General features: G+C 33.0%; 1 protein-coding gene across 1 annotated transcript in view; it reads right to left on the bottom strand.

Annotated features, from left to right (window-relative positions):
- Positions 1-21,140, bottom strand: part of LOC126915250 (breast cancer anti-estrogen resistance protein 1) — a 164,774-nt gene extending 143,634 nt beyond the window's left edge. Inside the window, exon 1 of the mRNA XM_050719741.1 lies at positions 20,725-21,140. Within this exon, the coding sequence (XP_050575698.1) occupies positions 20,725-20,769 (45 nt within the window). The 5' untranslated portion in view covers positions 20,770-21,140. The remainder of the gene's footprint in view (positions 1-20,724) is intronic.
- Positions 21,141-21,531: the final 391 nt, after the last annotated feature.

The raw sequence follows: 21,531 nt of genomic DNA, 5'->3' as shown, positions 1-21,531 counted from the left end.
GAGATTCTCCGGGAAATAAGATGATATCGCGTTCATGGCATTAAAGACAATAGACAAATCTCTTGGAGAATAATTATCGTATTTGTCAATTGTACAATGAGTAACTCTAAATGGGATTTCTTGGAAACTAACGGAAGATAAGAATTAAAGTATATTTCTGTTTTTATAGGTGTACTATCTTGTCATGATTATATGATTAATTAGTTTTTATCCACGAGTCGTATTGAATGTGGTTGGAAAAATGTTATAGATTACGATATGATCGAAGTAACACGTTTCTGTTAAGAAGCTTTCAGACCATTTAAGTAGTGAAATTCGTATCGTATTGGAATTAATTGAAAGAGGATGAAAGAAAAACGCAGATGGTTACGGTGTAAAGAGGAATGGCAGTCTCTAATTTTGACTATCATGGTTCTACTTAGTACAATAAAATTACATAGAATTGTAACAATTTGTACGTATGATTATTTCAAAATTTGAATTATTCGAAATAAAATATCTGTATATTTGTTAGTTAGAAGTAAAACGAATGACGGATTACTAAAACTGTTTTACAATAATCTCACGATATTAATCTGGCATTTCTTCGTTTTAGCAGTGTACCGCGCGATTTTATATACGCGAATCTTTCCTTTCGTGTTCGTAGGTCATATTTAAAGCGCTCGGTACACGTACAAACATTTCCTAACGCGATTATTTTACTAACATAAATCATGATCCACGAAGTCATGTAACTGTAATGAATTATAAATACGAATAAGGTAAAAACCTTACAAAAAGTTGTATTCTTTTTTCCTGTATAATTGCGCACGATATATTAATATATCCCGATAAGAATATGTCGCAAAAAATATCAACGAATTATCACTAAATTTATGAACCGCGCAATATAAAATGAGCGCATTAAACAAATATTTACGTTTTGATAAATTTTCTCGACTCTATTCCTCCGTCTAACTGCAGTTTTTATTCGAAGAATTTCTTTCGTAATTTCCATTCCAGAGAAGCTACATAGATAATTAGCAATTATAAATAAATAAAAAATCATAAATTTCCACTTCAATTGGAAAATGAGCTGTTTATTCATTTTTAATTTCATTTCGTTTCGACATGTTCAATATCGACCATGCTACACGATGATGCACTTACGTCATGTCGTACGTATGTGCAAGTAGCGCATCTCGATGCTTCGCTATGCGCTGCTTGAAATTTCATTCCACGAATGACTTTTGCTTTCGCAACAGATTACTTACATTAAATGTAAACGTGCGTTCTATAATCGGAGCGGAATTCACATTTTTTAACCTTCCTGTATATCTAGGTGAAACCGAAGTCTGAGAAGAGTATTGAAATATTTGTAAAAAATAAGCCTAGAAGAGGGAAATTAAGAAAATTTCCCAGGAATAAAATCATAAAATTTTCCTTGCATAATACTACATTTTTTATCGTTCAACTAATCTTCCGATCAATTGACAAATGACTAATAATTTGCTCTAAACGATATTCATACGCCGATTTTTACTTTCTATCTTATCAGAATATTTTTCTACTCGATATCCAATTTTATCGGAAAAGATCCTTTCGAAGTATTAAAATTTCATTATTCAAAAAGCGCGTCACATTTGTTATTCTATATGACTTTAATTTAGACAAATAACATATTGCTCCCGTTCGTTTCATTTGGTTTTTATTCACATCGCTTAGAGTTTTTTAAAACATTAATTTTTTCAAGCAAAAAATCTCGTGTCAATTCGAAAGTTGAACGATAAAATTTACGACCTGTCAAGCAGGAAGTCGCGAGATTACAAATTTTTCAATTTGCCGGCCTTATATGATCATCGTAATGTTCCGGTTGGAAAATTAATGGCTAAATCCTCCTGGAAAATACAGCTTCCTGACGTTTACGACTCAACTACGCCAATGTTCGCATGAAGAAGACAAGCTTGTATAGGTATAGATCGTAACGCTGGAAGCACGCAGGAAATTGTCGCAGAGGTTAAGTGTCAATAAATAAAGCGAGCCGTCACGAGGCAATCAGACTAAACTTTACGTTCTATTCTTCTTGATAGCGTTTGTCTTTCTAGATGCCGAAATCAATTGTGACGATACGTCGAATATTTCTACACGCGAAGCTCTTCTCAATTTCTTCAGTGATAGCGGTAAGAACAAGCGTAAAGCAAATTGTGCAAGATCTTCGGTTGAATTGAAGCAAGTGTAGAGCAGATTCAAAAAGCAAAATTATAGAAGAATATGTGAAAAATGACGATTCCATAATATTTAACGAAAGATATAAAAGTAGGAAAATATTATATAAGAAACATGATGTATTTTTATTGTTACTATGGACTACAGATATATTATAAATTACAAGCATGATCCTTCAGATTAATTGATATATTTTATTTGTTAGAATGTTGTAAGAATTAATCTAATATTTTCACAATTAAAGACAATCAAACACTGAGGCTTTTAAAATTCTCTACTAGATTGCAATAAAATAAAATTCTTTGAGAAACAACATTTCCATAGCTAAGGATCAATGTTTCTGAAGAACAGATCACACGCATCTATATAACATAGTAAAGAACTGTAAATTTCTAAATTAGCAGCTCGTATAAATTTATCTAGAAAATCCTAACTTGTTTTCAATTACTATCAATATAAAATTGCAGGTATAAGATTATTGGCTAAATCCATTCAATTCTAAGTAGACTTGTTCGCTGTACAAATTGCTCATTTAGACAGGCTATTCTTCGTTGTCAGAACAATGAAAGGTAACGCAATCTTTTCTGGACGTGAAGCGAACTGTATCACGATTTCTTTTCGAGCAGAGGCATTCAAATGATCTTGTTACTCAAGATCGATCAATTACGATTACGCTTTGCCGCTTTCAAGCGGCAGGATAATACGATCTGTCCAGGGACAGTATTACTACCTGGTGAAGTATAAAGTTACCAGATCCATCAATCGTTCTTTACAATATCGTTACTCGTGTTACACTTCGTAAGGCAAAATTGTGCTTAGCCATGAGACTCGAAGCAATTTCAGTTATGCGCCGTGAAATTACGGTACTTTTCCATTTATCTAGTACACAACGATCATGGAATTCCATCTATTATTTACAGTATTGGTATACTTAAAAAGTATACATGCTTGGAAAATAATAAATTGTTCGAACGATGTAAGTTCAAGGTTTTAAAGAAATTCTTTAGCTATGTTACAATAGCCAATTTAAATGTAATTTAATATTAAATCAATTTAATTTAATTGAATATTAAACTTTAAGAGTAATGCGGCTTTCCTCGACTTTGAGTATCTAAAATACTGAAATTAATTATGAGAGAGGTTTTACAAAAGAAGAATGGGAAACTTAGTAGAGAGATAACGAACAATTATAGTAAGCAATGGAAAATACACCTAATATAGGTAAGCACATACGTATAAAAGAAAGAAATATATTCCTTTTTTTTATATATATCCTTTTCCTTAAGTAGATTAAATCTATTCTTAATCTTCTATCAAGGAAAAATTTCCTAATAAATCTTACTAAACGTTGTAGAAGTGAAAAATAATTAAGATTGAAAGGCAGTCAGTAGAGGAACTTATAAATTAAAATAAAATCCTAAGAAAAAAGTTAAACGTGATTTAGTCGTATCACGTGCCGCTCTTATATGTCAATTTCAAGTGGGTGCCCGCAGAATCGCATTGATAATTATCGAGCATCTCGAATTTCCTGCTAACCCCTATAAACCCACTCCATATTAACGAGAAATTAATTTCAGTAGTTATACGTATAGTAATGATCGGTACAGATTAAGCATATATCCAATATACTTTCTAAACTCTCTCTTGCGTGTTACACCTACCACTAAAGTATCAATTTCTGCGAGTGCCAAGTGTCTGGGTTGTTAAACAAATAAAATATTAAATCGTCGTAAAAGTACATATCGATTTCTATAGTACATTTTCACGATGAATAAACCGGTTATTTGTCTACACAAGCTTTTTAAGGGACAGAAAGAGAAATAGAGACAGAACTCTTCTATGAAATATAACTCACATAGAAACATAATAAAACTAAATTCAATACATAATCCGATACAATATAAAACCTAAATTTAAAACATAATTCTGCAGCTATGATTTTTCTAAAGTATTATGATTTATTTGAGAGGGGAAGAAACAGTTCGTTTAGTTGTAATTAATATATTTCACACTTTGTACGTCACAAGTCTGTGTCGAAAGTGTTCGATTGTCGAAACAAGGACAGTTGTTACAAGGTTGAGGCATAACGCAAAATTGATAATAACATTTTTCACGATTAGTATGATTTCGTATCTATTCTAACACGTAGTACAATGGCAGAAAAGGCTCCATTTAGAAAAGAAAATTTTAGTGACATAATCTCGATAAACGTACGTCAGTACGGTATCAATTAAAATTCCAAAAGATTACGTACAATACATACTATGCACGTATATTTCTAAACATCTTCTATGATAAGCACTCGAAGTCTACATGAGTCACGATATATCGTCGTATATAACAGCGTTTCTAACGCGACATCAGTGCGATGCAGGTGGTTAAACATCTCACGAAGTTCCAATCGCTTAAGCGACTGCCAACCTAACTCTGATCATCCCTTGATCCAGCATATACCTGCCATATCTTGCATTTAACACCCACGATGGCGAACAAACTATTAAACTAACAGCAACCGAAAGTTCGCTAGATTGCACGCGAAGTTTGGATAAACGCGGTTCTTGAGTCCGCCTTTAAATCGAAGAAACTTCCTTCCGCCGGGAAAGATTCGCGAACGAGGAATTCTATTAAAACTTTTTCATGCATCCGCGGCACGGTTGGCGAAAACAAGTTTCACGCGTATAGGTGTACCTGGACCGGAAGTAATGGGGAAGAGGAACGAGCATCGAGAAGAATCATCACGGAGAACGCCACGAGATTCGGCAATTTCGAGCAATGCATCGATCTCGCGTGCTCGGTTTCGCTTTCGCCACAGCCTTTCTGTCTCGTCGTTCCGTGTGCTACGTGTGTATACTTGAAACGGAGCAGAGCACGTAGGTCTGTGACTACTTGTTGCTAACTAAACGCTCGACCGAGAGAGCGAAAACAATCGCGCTGCCATAAAGATTTCTCGCGGAGCAATGGCGCAACAAGCCTTCCTATGTTCTAGAGCTCGTATACGCCGCGATACCGACGTTACCTTTGTTCTCTTATCGCCGTGACACGGTAATGCATGCCGGTGATAAATAAAAAGAGCTTAAAGCGGTCTGTACTTCTGCCGGGGGAGCAACGCGATTCTAATTGCAGCCGAAGCTTTCGGTGTCCCCCTGGAGAAGAATTAATTGCGGACTTTGGGAAATGACACCGTCTTGGTGGTAACCACTGCTGCCACGGTCTTGCTACGGCGTTTTCACACGCAAGAATTTATTGCAAGAATTATTGTCTTTTCCTCTTTGCTCTCTCCTTGCTTTATCGAATTCTTCGTAGCTTGTATTTTGTAGGCAAGAGAATTTAAGGTAGTTCGAACGTAATTGGAAACACGTTGAGAAGAGTGTTTTATTATTCTTGATAGAATCGTAATTATGTAGTTGAGGATGTAAGGTGATGTAGAATGAAGTTCCATTCCAAGTCACATGAAATTACTCTTCTTTAGGTTGTTACATTTTGTACAGAGAATTTTCAATCCTGCATTTTTTCTTTCGGAAGAATTTGTATGTCTATCGAAGAATGTTTCAGATGAGCAATTCAATGAACTTTTGTACGATGCAGAAACGTTGATAAGTATCATAGAATTCTTGAAAGCGTAGGACAATAAAGGGATTAGACTTCGATACGAGCTACTCAATGTGCTTACGAAGTATCAAAAGCTATATTTATCTATGAAGGGTTAATGCACTAAAAATCCAGTGTTCGAGTTTTAAAGATCTGATACTGACAACAATTTGTCTCGTAATTCACATTGAATGATTCAAAATTACCGCTCAAAACAAATACTATGGTTTTTAACACAGTACTGTTTAAAAAATAACTACATTTACGTAACATCGTACGAAAAATTTTGTAAAAATATTGAACACCGTAAATAACAAATATTCGTGTTTAGACAAATTTTTGTTTTCGTTTAAACTGAATACAGCCCTATGCGTTTTTATGCACCAACGCGTAAATATTTGCCGGTTCAGTATGTTTCCCAGAAAGTATGAAACATGATTGGAAATTAAAAAAGGGGGAGAACGAAGGGTGCGTTTGAAAGATGTCTACGGTGGTGGCATATAGGGGTTGCCTGCCTGGAGACCGATCGATTCCGGGCTTCTCCAGCCACCCCAACCTGGGGGGTCCTTTCTACCCTGGTCAATGTCACGTTAGATTAGAAATCCACCCGCGCTTTTGCTCCAATAGCGAGGTTACGCTATTCTGCAAGAATCTTTCGAAATACATTTCATTCATACACCATCAAGTACCTTTTGCCACCAATTTTCTTTTCAATGAAACTACAAGATGTCAAGAATTACTTAAAACATAGAAATATATTATTATCAATTTAAATATTGCTTTAAAATTTTTTAAATAAAATTTGACTCGACTAATTTATAATTCTCTGACTCTTAAAACTAAGAAATTTATTTAAATTTTATTTTATTTTTATTAATATTATTTCTAATGTCCGAAGAAATACGTTTAGGCAATAAAAATTTACTATAATTTTATTAATATATAATAATATTAAATTTATTATAATATCGTTATTAAAGAATTTCAAATATGAAAAATAATAATAATAACAGTAATGCTACAATTTTTTATGTATTGGGTTTTAACAAATACTACTTACACGAAAGTTACAACAAATAATAAAATAGACACCGGGTGTCAATAAGAAAGAACTGTCCTGGAGATAAACAAAGTTATACGAAGTTTTCTCGATCTTGGAATTGAAGAAGAAATAGATAAGAAAGCATTTTAAAGTTTGCGACATAAGCGAAATTTATACAAATCCTACTTACGTTTCGAGAAAATTGTTACCAATCTAATTTCTGCAAACTGATGACCAATAATTCTACTGAGAAAACATAGAAGCTGCCTTAAATTGAATCGCAACAAATTCAAATTACCTCGATCAATTCTTTCGAGAACTAGGACGGACGTTCAATCGATTCAAGACTTTCCAACTCTAAATTGATGATTTATGCGATTTGCATCAAGGTCCATAATCATACCAATTGACCGTATAATTTCGTGAACATGTGCTATGGAAATGTTCTCGAATCAAATTATACTACTACAGGATTCATGCAATTCGCCAAATACCAAAGCTTATGTTACGGCTTATATTAAGCTTATATTACAAATGTTCCTTAGATATTAAAGTTTTTCTTTAGAATCTTTAAATTAAAAACGTATTTCGAATTAACATTTTTTATATTAGTATATCTACTTTAATCGTATCGACAAAATTTCATCAGTGTTTCGTGATTAACTCCACAACACGAATGAGTTTCTAATATAGTTCTTCCGTCTTAATAACATTTGAATACTATGCATATCTGAAAAGAAACTCTATAATAGTGCAATTCATTTCCTGTTACAACCTCGAACAAAGTACACTATGAGAAACTCGAACGTCCATCTAAATAAAATTATCATAAATTTCAGATCCTAAACGTCATCATACGTAATGCGATTGTTAGTATTTGTTTCCTAGAAAAAGCTGAAAGTATATACCTATAACATTTAATATAAAAAATACAGAAATTCTTAAGAACAAAGAAACAATTGTTTCCTAAATCGTTTATCCTCAATTCCTCAAATCACACTACCAAAACACTGGTAACTGGACTGTGGATTTTTATGAAAAATTCGATGATTTTCATGAAAAAATGCATAGATAACGCGTAATATGAAGAAACATACAAAATATCGAAAGTATAACACTCGTCACGACATTTAGCAGGCAAAACAATTCTCCGCTTATATTCCATTTTTTAACTGATATTCACAAAGATATAAATCTACATAAAACATCCGCAATCTCGTACATCTAATGGAACATCCTCCTATCAGGATCGAAAGCCACACCAAGCCCCGGAAACCACGTTTTCGTGCCATATGCTTCCATGTGACCGGTAGTGTGTCCATAAAACGAGGAAAGGGCAGTTCGTTCCCCTTGCATTTCGCAATGGCCATTCTCTGGACGAGTAGCCGGTGGATAATCAGGAGTGCAGCTAACGGTGAATTAAAACACATTACGACAACGCGATTAAGACACTCAGCGGGGGCTGAAGAGAAGGCGAGGGTGCGTTTAGAGCTGAAAACCATCGCACGCCACGACCACCCCTAATTACGCTATCGTTGGCGAAATCTCATTAGGAAGTGGACCTTGCCTTTTAGAAGCTAGATCGGTCGGTCGTGTTCGCAACGTTAGACCGTCTCACTGTAACGCGATACTCTCTCTTAATGAGAACGTAATGGAATTCTTTCGATGAAACGACTGGATAATGATAACCATTTAAGTTTTAAGAAAAAAGATTTACCTGGTAACGATAAAATATTACGTACCGGGTGTGATAAAGGCGATAGTGCGACGTTAAGATAAAGTAGATGGTAGAGGACGTTAAGGAAGAAGCATTTACGAGTTGAACGGTATATAGGTCACTAAAAAGTGGTTGTTGAAAGAGTAAAGGTACTATAGCACCGGTACATAGTCGTTGAGCAAAGTAAAAATGTCATATAAACGCGAGGAAAGAGAACACTCGACGAAAAGAAATACTTCTTACGTGAAACGTAATTTTCCGTCCCTGTCGCGTATGCAAATTACTTCTCCGGCAGATTTTGCGCTTTGAAGCTATGAGAAATTAAGTCTGCAATATATTTTACGGCCGTGGAGATTATATAATTTTCTGGCATAAGGTTCAGGCAATTCTTCCTGTCGAAAATTTTGTGTAAATGGTAGTTATTTTTGAAGCTACGTTAAATAGAATAGTATATTCGATACAAATAAACAATGAAACATAAATTGCTAGAAACTTGACTGAAAAAATGATATTTTTGGAATTACGTAACTTTTAATATTTTTTCTAAAAAGTGTTTCAATTGAACGATATTGGAATTGAGGACAATTATTACGATGCTATATTAGTGTAAACATAAGACACAGGGAATTGTGCAATAAATAATATAATAATTAACGAATTAATCCATTCTGCGTCTCGAAATGAGTACATGTTAGCCTTAAATCTACATAAATTAATTTAAACTTGTAAAAACGAGAATATTGCAGAAAAAAGTTAGTAAAGTAACATATCAAAGAAACATATTTTTATAAAGCCCGATTTCCCATCAACTTAATAATTTAACGAAACGTCAGATTCTAACATTGTATCGATCAACCAAGTTCTTCTCTCGAAATAATTATCGTTCGTTAAAGTACTTTAAAATGTATGGGAAGATCTTCCTAGATTATAATCAACTCTTCAATGTCAACCTGGATTACTATTAATCATTCGATCAACTATTAGTAGTTAGACGTTCTAATTCTAAGGCGAATATATTATGCTGACATAATGATAGAGTGACCCACCGTATATTTAATTCATTCCCTATTACTTTCACCTACCATAAAAATCCATCACTATTACGCAATTAAAAAAATTTTCTAATAAAGATCTTAATTAAAAATTGAAAATTACTACATTCTATCGTGCGTCTTTCAATTTTATATCGAATAATCCTTTTAAGTTAATTAGATAATCCTAGCAATAATTAACAGACTTTTAATCTACCAATGATCTATCTTCATTTAAAGTAGAGGATCTATGTATATACATTATCTGATAAGAAATGAAACCTTCTATTTCCAGCACTTCGTTAGGACCGATTTCTTCATTGCGATGATCAAAAGGCTGCAGTTAATTAGCACGTAACTTATAATTAATCAAATGCATACAATTGGAATTCCTTAATTATTCTAGCCAATCCAACGAACCCATTGTGCAGAAACAATTTACGAACAAAGGTATAGAGCAAAAGGTAAACGTGAGCGATAACTGACTCCATGGATTATTTCTTATATTTTCCCGTAAGAACGTCGTTTATAATTTCTTCCCACAACGAGACGGGGAAAAAGTCGATGAGGAATCCGTGAAGCGCGTGAGGATTTCCAATTTTTTCGGATTACACCGTAAAAGAGCCCGAGTATCGGCTTCTTCACAAAATTACTCGGACAAGCGGGACGAATGAACGAAATATTAATACTGACCCGAAAGTGGGTCGAGCACCGGTGCTTATTCACGAACATACACGTCGAATCTATCAAAATTAATTGGAGAAATTTTACGATTCGTAAAACCGTATTTTCGTTCATAACATCGTTTCAAACATAATCGACCAATAACACTTACTCTATTAAAACTTGTAAAAAATGTACAATTAATCGCTGCGTGTATTTATTATGCGAGTTTTATATATCGTGAATTAATCTTAATGAGTATTCTTTCCAATTTATTTTATCATAAAAGGAGAAATTTTCAAAATTGTATAATTTCTTTGTGTATTTATTCAACCTTAATTTTTATTGTAAAATACTCTCTTGAAATTACATATTGGAAATATCAAGTTTTTGTGAAAGATTAGACCGGGAAGAGGTTAATATACTTAGATTTGTAAAAGTGCGTGTTTCGAGTCAGGTTTTTGACCCAGCTCTTTCTTAGACACTTTTTTATGTTTCTCCCGTCTATTTCATAAGTCGATGATAAATCCATAGTAATTATTATTTATCTTATCTTGAGAAAAATGCGTTTATGGCGCCAATAGTACAGATTACGAAAAGAATATCAGACAGACATTTGACCGTGAGCTGAATATTAATATCAACACTTTGACCATTCAAGTTTGATCAGATAAAAGCACGTCCTATTTATATTAAAACATGTTCTTACAGTTTTTAGAAATATATTGAATCATTTATAATAATAAATACATAACAGTATGTTATAAAAATTAACAGTGAATTGACTTACACAATCATGAATCACAACTCACTGTACATGTAATACATACAACATCAGTTTCTACAATATTTGTTTAAAATTTAAATCTTAATCAAATATATGCTCCAAGAAGTCTAATAAATGATATGTTCCAAAATACTGTTCGGTAGGCAACTAAGTGATTGCGGATTTTGTCATTAGATGGTATTGACAAAGCCCGCAATCGCTTAGTTGCCAACCCAATACATACTCCGTTTGATACCATTCGATATTATTACAAACTTAAGGTGGCTATTCATACCGTATACTAATTTTCTTACTAAATATAAGCTTGTAACAAATATCTTGTAACTTCTACTATATTTTCCGATTGATTTTAAATTTTGTCAATATACGTAGTCATAGCAATTTTGCGTCTCATTACAGTGTTACCGAAATTTCAAACTGTGTCATGTCATATTTTATATAATTTTATACGATATACGCACAATATACGTATGAAAGTCTTTTATAGTAAATTGACGAGTACTTTCGCGAGCCACTATACGTTTGAGTATCGTTTCAACACAAATCGAATGAAGTATCTCGAATTCCATAATTCCTCTCCTCTGGTTGATACGCCAACAATTAGAGGCATTTCTGTTAGGACAAACGCGCAGGAACGAGGAATTTAAATCACAGTGTACATATATTCAGCTGTCGAGCAGCGGCTAGTAATACGTTTTCGTCGTCAAAGAACGCAAAAGCCGGCACACAAAGCTCGATGCCACAGAAGTCACAGTGTTCGTGACGAGGAGGTCGAGAGCGGCGTCGTTAACACATAACGTGATCGTTAACACAAAGCAAGCGCTCGAAGAATAGTAAATCTACATCATTAAAGTCCTCTGTTCTTTTCCATCGTAGAAATAATCGCGTTCATTTCTTTTGCGTAGAACTGCTCTTCGAGATGATTCGTTATTAAATTTTATATTTCTATAATTCTTCGTAACGTGGAACGCGGATTTGCTCGTTTCGATGAAGTCACAGCTGAGACAACTATCGATGAAGCATATAGTATTTTGGAGAACATTATATTTGATTGAGATTTAAAATTTAAACGAATACCGTGGAGAATCTAAACTTGATCTAAATTCAAATAGCTATACGTTGATATGTGAATCATGTTGGTGTAAGTCAAGTTAGTGTTGTGACACATCTGAGGGACGTTCTTATTTTTGGAACAAATCGAAGTATACGAGAAAAATGAAATACTAAAACAACATTTTCCCTTTCTTGTTTTTTGAAAAATCTGCGCTCGTTGAAAGCGACAAGTGCAGCTCCTTTTGTGTCAATATCGTGGAATTGAAAAGTTTGTTTGTTCAATTGCAACGAAAGGATAACATTTTTCAATATCGAAATAATACCTGCGAAAAATATTTTCACGGCCGATTACGTTTTATTTGAAACAAATACACGCTTAAATCTTACGTAAATTTTACGCTATTCTATTTGTTACGTTGTCTAAAATTAAAACGAATTCATAAGATCTAATATCGATTTCTATTTAAAATAAAGATGAAAGCTACTAATAGCTAAAACCAAAGTTTATGCTTTATATTTAAAAAGATTGATTAAACGATTAATCGAGAAATCTTATACTAAATATCTATATTATTGGTAAAGATTTATTATAAATTATTATTATCTAGTGTTCGAAACAAAGCTGCGCTTCATCTTTCATAACGCAGTTATTCTTAATATCAAACTAATTTTACTTAGTTCAAAAATTTTGTCAGATATACATACGTATATATTCCATTATCGACCGATTGTATTCGAGCTTCCTCAAAATTACCAAACTGACCCCATTCTCCTTTTAATGCGATCTCATGGCCCTTTAACGTGCCTCAGACATGCGACATTAACGTCTTAACGTTGCGAATACTTTCCTTCATTTATCATACTATCGACGTTCCATCTTAATCTTCCCTTTTTACACCGCGATCACGTCATTTCCACTCTTGCGAAATCTGCTGTGATCGTTTTGCGTGATATTTGCATGAAACAAGCGTGATAAAACAATAGTAGTAACCAAACTATAATTCGATAATATGCGATTTTATTTGCCACATTATTTATCAGATTTGTTTATCACATTATTACCTAGTACTAAACTTCCGCATATATAAATTATATTTTTCTAAGAAATAGAATCATACGAAATAATTTTTGAAATTTACAGTAGAAACAATCTTTAAATAATCTTATTAAAAATTAATTAATCAATCCTTAGAAATAATCTTAACTCTTAAACTATTGGCACGAACGCGACTGACTTTACGTGTTATAACGTACATATTTCTTCACCTATATAATTGAATATAAAGATTTCTTTTTTATTTATAATTCTTTTAATTTTCTTTGTGTGTCATTGCCGTTCGAACGTATCGTTCTCATTTTACAAGAAATGATAGATGCACGGTATTTTTCCTTTTATATTATTTTATCGAATTGTATATGACCCACTTAAAATTACTTCAAAATGGATCACAATTCAATAAAATAATATAAAACAAAACATGCTGTGCACTTACTAATTCCGTATAAAAAGAAAGAAACTTTTGGTTTGGTTTGGAAAGAAACAGAGATTTCATGTTTGTATTAGATTTAAAAATATCTAACGGAAATTTATAGTTATCTTTTCATCCTATAAAATTAGTCATTGTTTATTTAATTATCTAATTATTCTTTATGGTTATGCGTACGGTTGGATTTATCATCGCATTAGACTCATAACAAAAGATACTGACCAAGCATCTCATACCAGGTAACGTTTTCATTACCATTTTGTTTAACTCGATGTTTCCGTATAATAATAATTAACCTTCCACGTACGTGCATATCGGTATCCACCCACACAAAACCATCAATTAGCAATAATATAGCCATACACATATATAATCATATCGGACGCTATATGTAGTTGTGTAAGCACGCTTAATCGATACGCAAATAAACATATGAATGATTAAGAAATTTCTGCGAATCACTTCAACGTATTTATTATACTCTGGATCATTGAGCAACCAATCGTATACATTATACATACTCGTACGTTTCCGTAAATGGCAACGAATGTGTGCCAATGTATCTTTCCTACGTACGCTTTCGCCGTTATCTTAAATAGCAATTAATATCAAGGCCGCAAATAGAACAGCAATAGTTTGTTGCTGAGTTAAGAGCCAGTTCCTTTCAGACTCCAGACGTTGGTCTAAAACTGGAGGCTGATTCAGTGAAAAGATCTCTTTCTCATTGTTCTCTGCGGCTGATGGGAAGTAAGAAGAAGATTTAAAACAGTTATTTAAATATCAAGGATGAGAGTAGAGAGTTTGGTACTCGATGTAATAATAGTTTTACTGAATGGAATTTCGAAGTTCAAGGTTCACTCTGACAATGAAGACATCTCGATAAATAATTCCTCAACTACTCGGCGCGGTTTGCATTAATAACAAGATTGAACTTATCGTCCTTCGAAGCCATCACCGGTTAATACAAAATTCAGGCTGGTTATTTAAATATTAATTCTTGCGCTCGATGAAACTTTTTTGTAAGTACAAAATGCTATCTAGACAAAGTCTTTTCAATAATGTTCTTTTGATGCTTTCGAGATACAATCTAGAAGATGCGAAAACAAAAGTTAATAAAGTAATTTAGTAAAAATATTCTTATATTTACGCGACCAGTTCTCCGAAAAGAGTGGAAAGGTCTCCTAACAAGTTTCGTGAGAAAGTTTCAATGGCACCGCTGGTGCTCGCGAGTTTGTCGTCGTCTCCGGTGCCAAAGGTTCGGATAAAAGTATTTTATTGGACTTAGTTTTATTATATGGAATTTCAAAAATTTTGGTGATCAATAACAAGGTTTTAATGGATCCTTAACAGCAGAACTATCAAACTTGTCAATATGATTTTCAGATTTATTATATTTTTATAATCATGAGAAGTACATATCCAGGTCCTTTTAGCAAATTTAATTTTAGTTCTTATTAATATTAAAACATAATTATAATATAGCTATTTCTCTTCGTCATAGCATTTTAATTATAATTATTTAAATATACAGTATATAAATAAACATTTTTCAAGTTCGTAATTTTATTTTGCTATCTCGAGAATTTTCTGAAGAATTTCTCAACAGAAAATTAGCCTAACAAAGTATAGGGTAAAAAATTCACATTTATATTCACAAATGCAAATAAAGTCTATACTACTGTACTATGAAATTTGTAATTTCGTAGTTGGAATTGCTGAAGCATGTCAAACTGCTAATAATTGAAAGTTACAAAATCGATAGTATAGATCGATATATACCGTGATTACAACATTAATTCGAAACATTACTCTGCGAGAATATCTGTTATGAAAATCACGATCGTGTTTTACAGGGACTGCAATGTCATTCAAATATCCTTCTTATGCGTGTTCATCGGAAACAGGTCATCTTTTAATATTTTTCTAGCAGATAAAGACTACAAGGCAGACGCGTTTAGACGATTTCAATGGGCGAGTATGACACGGCAAAAATTATGTTTCATTTTTTCGAAACGGCTGAATCATTAGCATTTTTACGACCGAATGATAAACAGTTTAAAACACTTTTATGGCTCTTTAGTGTATCCTAAGTACCCTCCAGTTTCTTCGAAGTTAACAAATAAAAAGTTATTAATAACTATCTTTTAAATTTAAGATAAGGATAAAATAGAAGTAGATAAGATTTATCCCTAGAATAAAAGAACGAGTAAAGAAGATATGAAATTCATCTGTATCTAACTTTTGTTCATGTATTCTGTATTCGTTTGCACTATTTAAGCTTATTTTTAATAAAATTAAATAGAATTTATTCATAGAATAAATTCGCATCCGTTATAATAATTATAAATATATAATTTTTAAACATATAGATGTAATTTATTTTTTAATTAAAGTCAGCTTATCAGCGTACTAATTACTTCAACAAAAATATTTGAAACGCTATAAAATGGAACTCCTCTGTCTCAAACAAATTTTCTACATAGAAAACGTCAGTAACAAGTACCAAACAAGTTAAATAATTAAAACAACACCTGTTTAACTCTTCAGAGACGTAGCTACAAAACAAAAATCTCGCTTTCATAGTACAAATGTGAAATACTAATGCGACTATACGAGATCAAATTTATAAAATCGTATTATCGATTTTATTTCGAAAAGTACGAATTCTGTTCGTAGCCATGCAGAGCGAGCAACGCGGTGTCGACTTTCGAAACAATCGATAAGAGTCTGCCTCAAGAATTCTCTGGCCACGTACGTCACGCACCTTTCCACGAACGATAAACCTGAAACGAGCGTGCCGTTCAAGTTCGACGAAATCCGCGACAGTGAAACCTGTCGAGGAGAGAGACAGTAGTGGGCGTGTTTTCAGTCATCCAGAGTACCCGGAAAATAGGATGACATCGGCAAACGGAACCACTTCCGCTCCGCTACAGAAATCCGACGAGATTAAAATCAATGAGTCAAATATAGAATTCTGAAAATTTTTGTCACAGGATTTATATTTCCAATGCGTGGGAATCTTAGTCATAATATTTACATTCTAAGTTGACAATATACCAGTCGAAAATTGTAATTAGAATGTTTGTATTCTAAATTGACGGATATTTTTGTTAAATAACTGATACTCTAGGTTTGTTACAATTATTTTGCCCTATACTTTATCTTTATTATATATTAGGTTGTCCGAAAAGTTTATTTCGTTTCATAAGGTGATAATAAATGAACAACAATTTCTGTTTTATATTATTTTATTGAATTAGGCGTGATCCATTTCGTTCTATTTCTATTATTATATACGTGCATAATTCGATAAACTAATATAAAACAAAAAACATTGTGCATCTATTATTTGCTTATAAAACGAAAGAAACATTTCGGACAACCCAATATATTCTGATATTCAAGATGATCAGAAATTTTGACGAATTACTTTGTCCTGTATTCTTCTACGCGACGTGAAACTGAATGATATTAATCAAAAAGTCGATATTTCAGGCCGATAAAGATTTTAATTAACGAGGCAATGAAGGATTTCACGAAGCCTAAAATCTAAAAGGGCGGATATTCTAGATTAATCAATATTTCAAATTAGTCGACGAATTTAGTATATTATTTCTTTCTATATCCTTTCATCTTTCCAGGAAATTAATAATTTTAGTCGAAAGATTGAACCAATATATCAAATGCATCAATGATTCCAAACAAAATATTTCTGTTCTGGGTTCGTCTATCTTACGAAAAGAAAATTGGAAAATGTAATATTTTATAATTGGTTTGCCACTTTGACCAGAGGATCACAAAACTGTTTTTATTATTTCGAGCTATTTAGAACCGCCAATAAGTGGATCCATGTGGGCAATCGATGCCAATAAAGCCAATGATCGCGGTTTGCAGTGATTACGCTTTTCTAATTGGAGCGGAATCGCGCGAAGAGGGGCGTTTGCTATGAATGCGATGATGCTGTTGATGGAATTTATGGTAACGTAAGCGTGGTTGCGGCTAGACCGGAATACACCTGAATTATTTTCCATTAATTGAGAATATTCTATTATTTTGATAAGAGAGACAAACAGATGTAGCTAATATTAACTATCCAGCACAGCAGAATCTTTGAAATTGTAACATTTTTTACGAATGATTAATGTAATCGAAAAATGTAAATGGTTATTTTCAAACGCAATACGTATGTATGTTTCCATTATGTATTATAGACCTAGCCATTATGTGTTTATCTTGTGTTTGATGAAAAAGAGAAACACACGTAGCTTATATTGATCCTAATGTTAATTGTGCTGGTAACATCGATAATTGTTACAATTGTAATGTTCACTTATACGGTTGTTATGCTAATAGACTGAAGCTCAATTGTTTGAAATAACAAACATAATATCCAATAAGCAGGTAACAGAATAGTGGATCAAAATATTACAAAAAAATACGAAATAAAATTAATAGTACAATATTAACCCTCCCTCCATAGGCAAATCATGGATCGTTTATGTTTAAGTCTATTCTTCTTATTTTTCTAAACTTACAAATGAACTGCACATCAATGTGTTTACTACATTGTATACAGATATGTATAACAGTACATTATCGGCATAACTAATCACTTGAAACTTTATAAAATATAGATAAAAATTTAGAAAAAAATAAGTGTATAGTACCGCAGTTTACCAAAGAAGAGTTAATATTACTAATACGTGGAAAAAAAGATCATCAACAAAATTGAAATTACTGAAGATAATCAAAACTTTTTATATAATAATAAAATTTGCCACGCTCATCATGGTCATCACGAAATGATAAAAAATAAATGATTTCTACAAAAAAAAAGACTATTTAATCAAATAAACATCTGTTATCTAGAATGACGCCTTAAATAATTTTGTTGGCTGGAAGGTGAGATAACTTCCTCTTTCCTCTGTTTAATATTCTTTAACCGAGAGTTTCTTTGCTGTGTATTAGTAATAAAAAGCGTTACACAGGCAAAGCTATTGTATGGTCAATGTCATTCTTTATCTTTCTATCTTTTTCCTATGATTACAAAATATTACTTGTACCTATTCGCCTGAAAACGCTCGTTTGCTTTTATAACCATTGTGAACAAGTACTACTAAAAACTACTAGTACTACTCGCTTTTTTAAGCTATCCAATTTGCAGTATCATTCCAATCGTTTATTTAAGTCATATTCTCCGCCATATAAATTCGCTATCATGATTTCTACATATATATTTTTACTACTATTTAAAAACATACTGCTTAGTTAAAAATTATTTAAAATCATGGAATTATTAAATATTCATTTTTATTCTAAAAGAAGACCAGACAGCTCTAATTTTTAATGGAATAAGAGTAGAGTCAAGTTATATATTAAATACGGAATGTCAGTAGAGTATATATGTATATAACCTCAAATATGTATAATATATCAAACTTTCTGATGTTATAAATTAGATAATAATTTCTATTTAGAAAAAAAGATCAGGAAAGATCTAATTTTCATTAAACTAGAAATTAAAATCGATATAGAATATAGATCGTTGATAAAATCTAACCTCAACTGTATATAACATATAAAACTTGAACGTAAATATCAAAGAGCATAAAACCTGAAATATAATTTTCTAGATACAGCTATTATTACATACTATACATACGTAGCTTCCTACGAAAATGAAGAAACGTTATATGTACCTGCTGGCAGCTTTCAAGGTCAATAACCATTTTAATTAAATATCACATGCCGCTTAACTTAACCTTAGCTTAAATTGCAACCAGTTGCAAGAAACGGAATTCTAAGTACATTCTATGAAATAAATACGATGGCTCGCGAGGCAAGGAACTTGAAACCCGTTTACGATACGCCAGTTACGTATAAGCGACACACAGCGGGTTCGCACGTTTAAAATAATCCAATGGAATTCAATTAATCGGTTCCCGAGACATTATCGATGAACTAACCTGTCGTCCAGCGCTAATTACCACTGACGTTTATTACATTGGGAAGGACCATAGACGTGAACGTGTAATATTGACACAACGTGATGTGCGATATAAGGAACTTTTTGTTCTCACAAGACGATGTTCTTGAACCGGCAACTACGAACCGCAAATATTTGTCTTTTCCACGCCATCTTGACAGGAATGGCGCGTTACCCCAACCTGTGATATAGTACTGTTATAATAAGCACCAATACTACCGATCATTTCAAACATTTTCCATTCGATTAATCGATATTGTCAAGGGAATTGGAATAATTTGGATAATTTGTATTGTGAATATGAATGTTAGACTGAACACTACTAATATCGATAATTTTCATTTGATTAATCGATATGTAAACTGATATACGTATTTCGAATAATCGATATTACAAAAAAGATACATATACTTAAAATAATTGCAAAATATTGTACTGTAATCGTATAATTTTATCTCAAACAGTATATTGATATTGGTAATTTCTAACAATTTTCGATAGATCAATGGATTTCCGAAAGAAAATTTTTATATTTTGAATAATCGTGGAAATTATACTGTGAACTTGAATTCGTTAAAATAAGCACTATTAATATCGATCATTTCTGACAGTTTGCATTCGCTTAATCGATATCCCAAATATTTCGACCAATCGTCGAGTCTTAATAATTATTATATTTCTGTCTTCACGTAACGAAGAATACATAAGGTTATTCAACACAGAATCTCGCAATCGGTATTTGGCGGTTGCCACTACTTTCGACTTCGCATGTTAGCAAATCGATATAATCGAACATTGGTTATGTATCGTGTTTGTGGTATATTAATGCACATCTACGCGAAATTTTCGATAAAAACTGACGAGTCACGTCAAAGGCGTTTCACAAATTTCTCCCTGCTGACGAAACAAGTTTACGTTACGAAACGAAAGAGACAGAAAAAAGGTAGTAGAGCAAAAATTCGAATGTATTTCACGCGTAAGAAATTTCCTGGAACAGGCTTAAATACAACGTCTCGCGTGTCACGGAAACAGAACGTTCGCGTTTCGCCATCGTCAGTAAAAACACACTGACCGTATCGAAACAGGCAGAGACTTTCAGGTTGAAGGTCACTACGCGGAACGAGTAAAATAAACCAAGAGTAATATTCGAATCGTTTTCGCTTACCTGATTCAAAGTCGTAGGAATAATGTCAGGGGTCTGTGGTAACATTTTGCCAGTGATCTGTAGTCGACTGCCCCTCGAGTCAAAACGATCTTACAGCACACGCGATCGGTAGCATAATATCCTGACCAGAGAACGGTAGAAAACACCTTGACAGGATACACACAAGGATCGATCACGAGCGACTCAACACTAATCGTTTATCACTGACCGATCGTCTTGACACACTATTTGTTTATCACCCGATGGTCCTTTTACGTCTTTTTTAATATAGTAAACTAATCGTTTTAGCGTTGATCGTTTATGAAAATATGATTGATTTTTTCCGCGTCGAAGAATGAGCAACGAAACGAAGGAACGCTTCCTCTCACTACGAAATCATGCGCGAGACTGACGGGTCCGGGCGGTGTAGCTAAAGCCGAGCGTAACCGAGCGATCACGGGAACAGCCGAATAGCTATCATCCCCCCGAACGCGACGTACACCGGACTATGGTATTTCTGAAATTTAATCGCTATCGACTACCGATGAAGGAATTGTCATGGGAATGATGGCCTCAATTCGTAATAGATATTGATATTAATCAAATTTTTCATGAGTGGGAAAAGTATTTTCTTTTCAATAGGGGTTTGTTTATACTTTAGGATTAATTAATTTGAAAGTTCTAGGTATAATGATGACGCCCCGTTTTAATCTATATTAATAGAATTAATAGTATAGAAAGTTGAAGATGTTTAGACTAAAAATTTTTTTGCTATAGTAATAACAGTTATCTATTCTATTGGTACTTTAAAAAATAGAGGAATAGTCG

The sequence above is a fragment of the Bombus affinis genome, chromosome 1 (genome assembly GCF_024516045.1).
Source record: "Bombus affinis isolate iyBomAffi1 chromosome 1, iyBomAffi1.2, whole genome shotgun sequence".
NCBI classification, from domain to species: Eukaryota; Metazoa; Arthropoda; class Insecta; order Hymenoptera; family Apidae; genus Bombus; species Bombus affinis.
The sequence above is the reverse complement of the archived record's forward strand: the minus strand, read 5'-3'. Positions and strand labels throughout refer to the sequence as shown.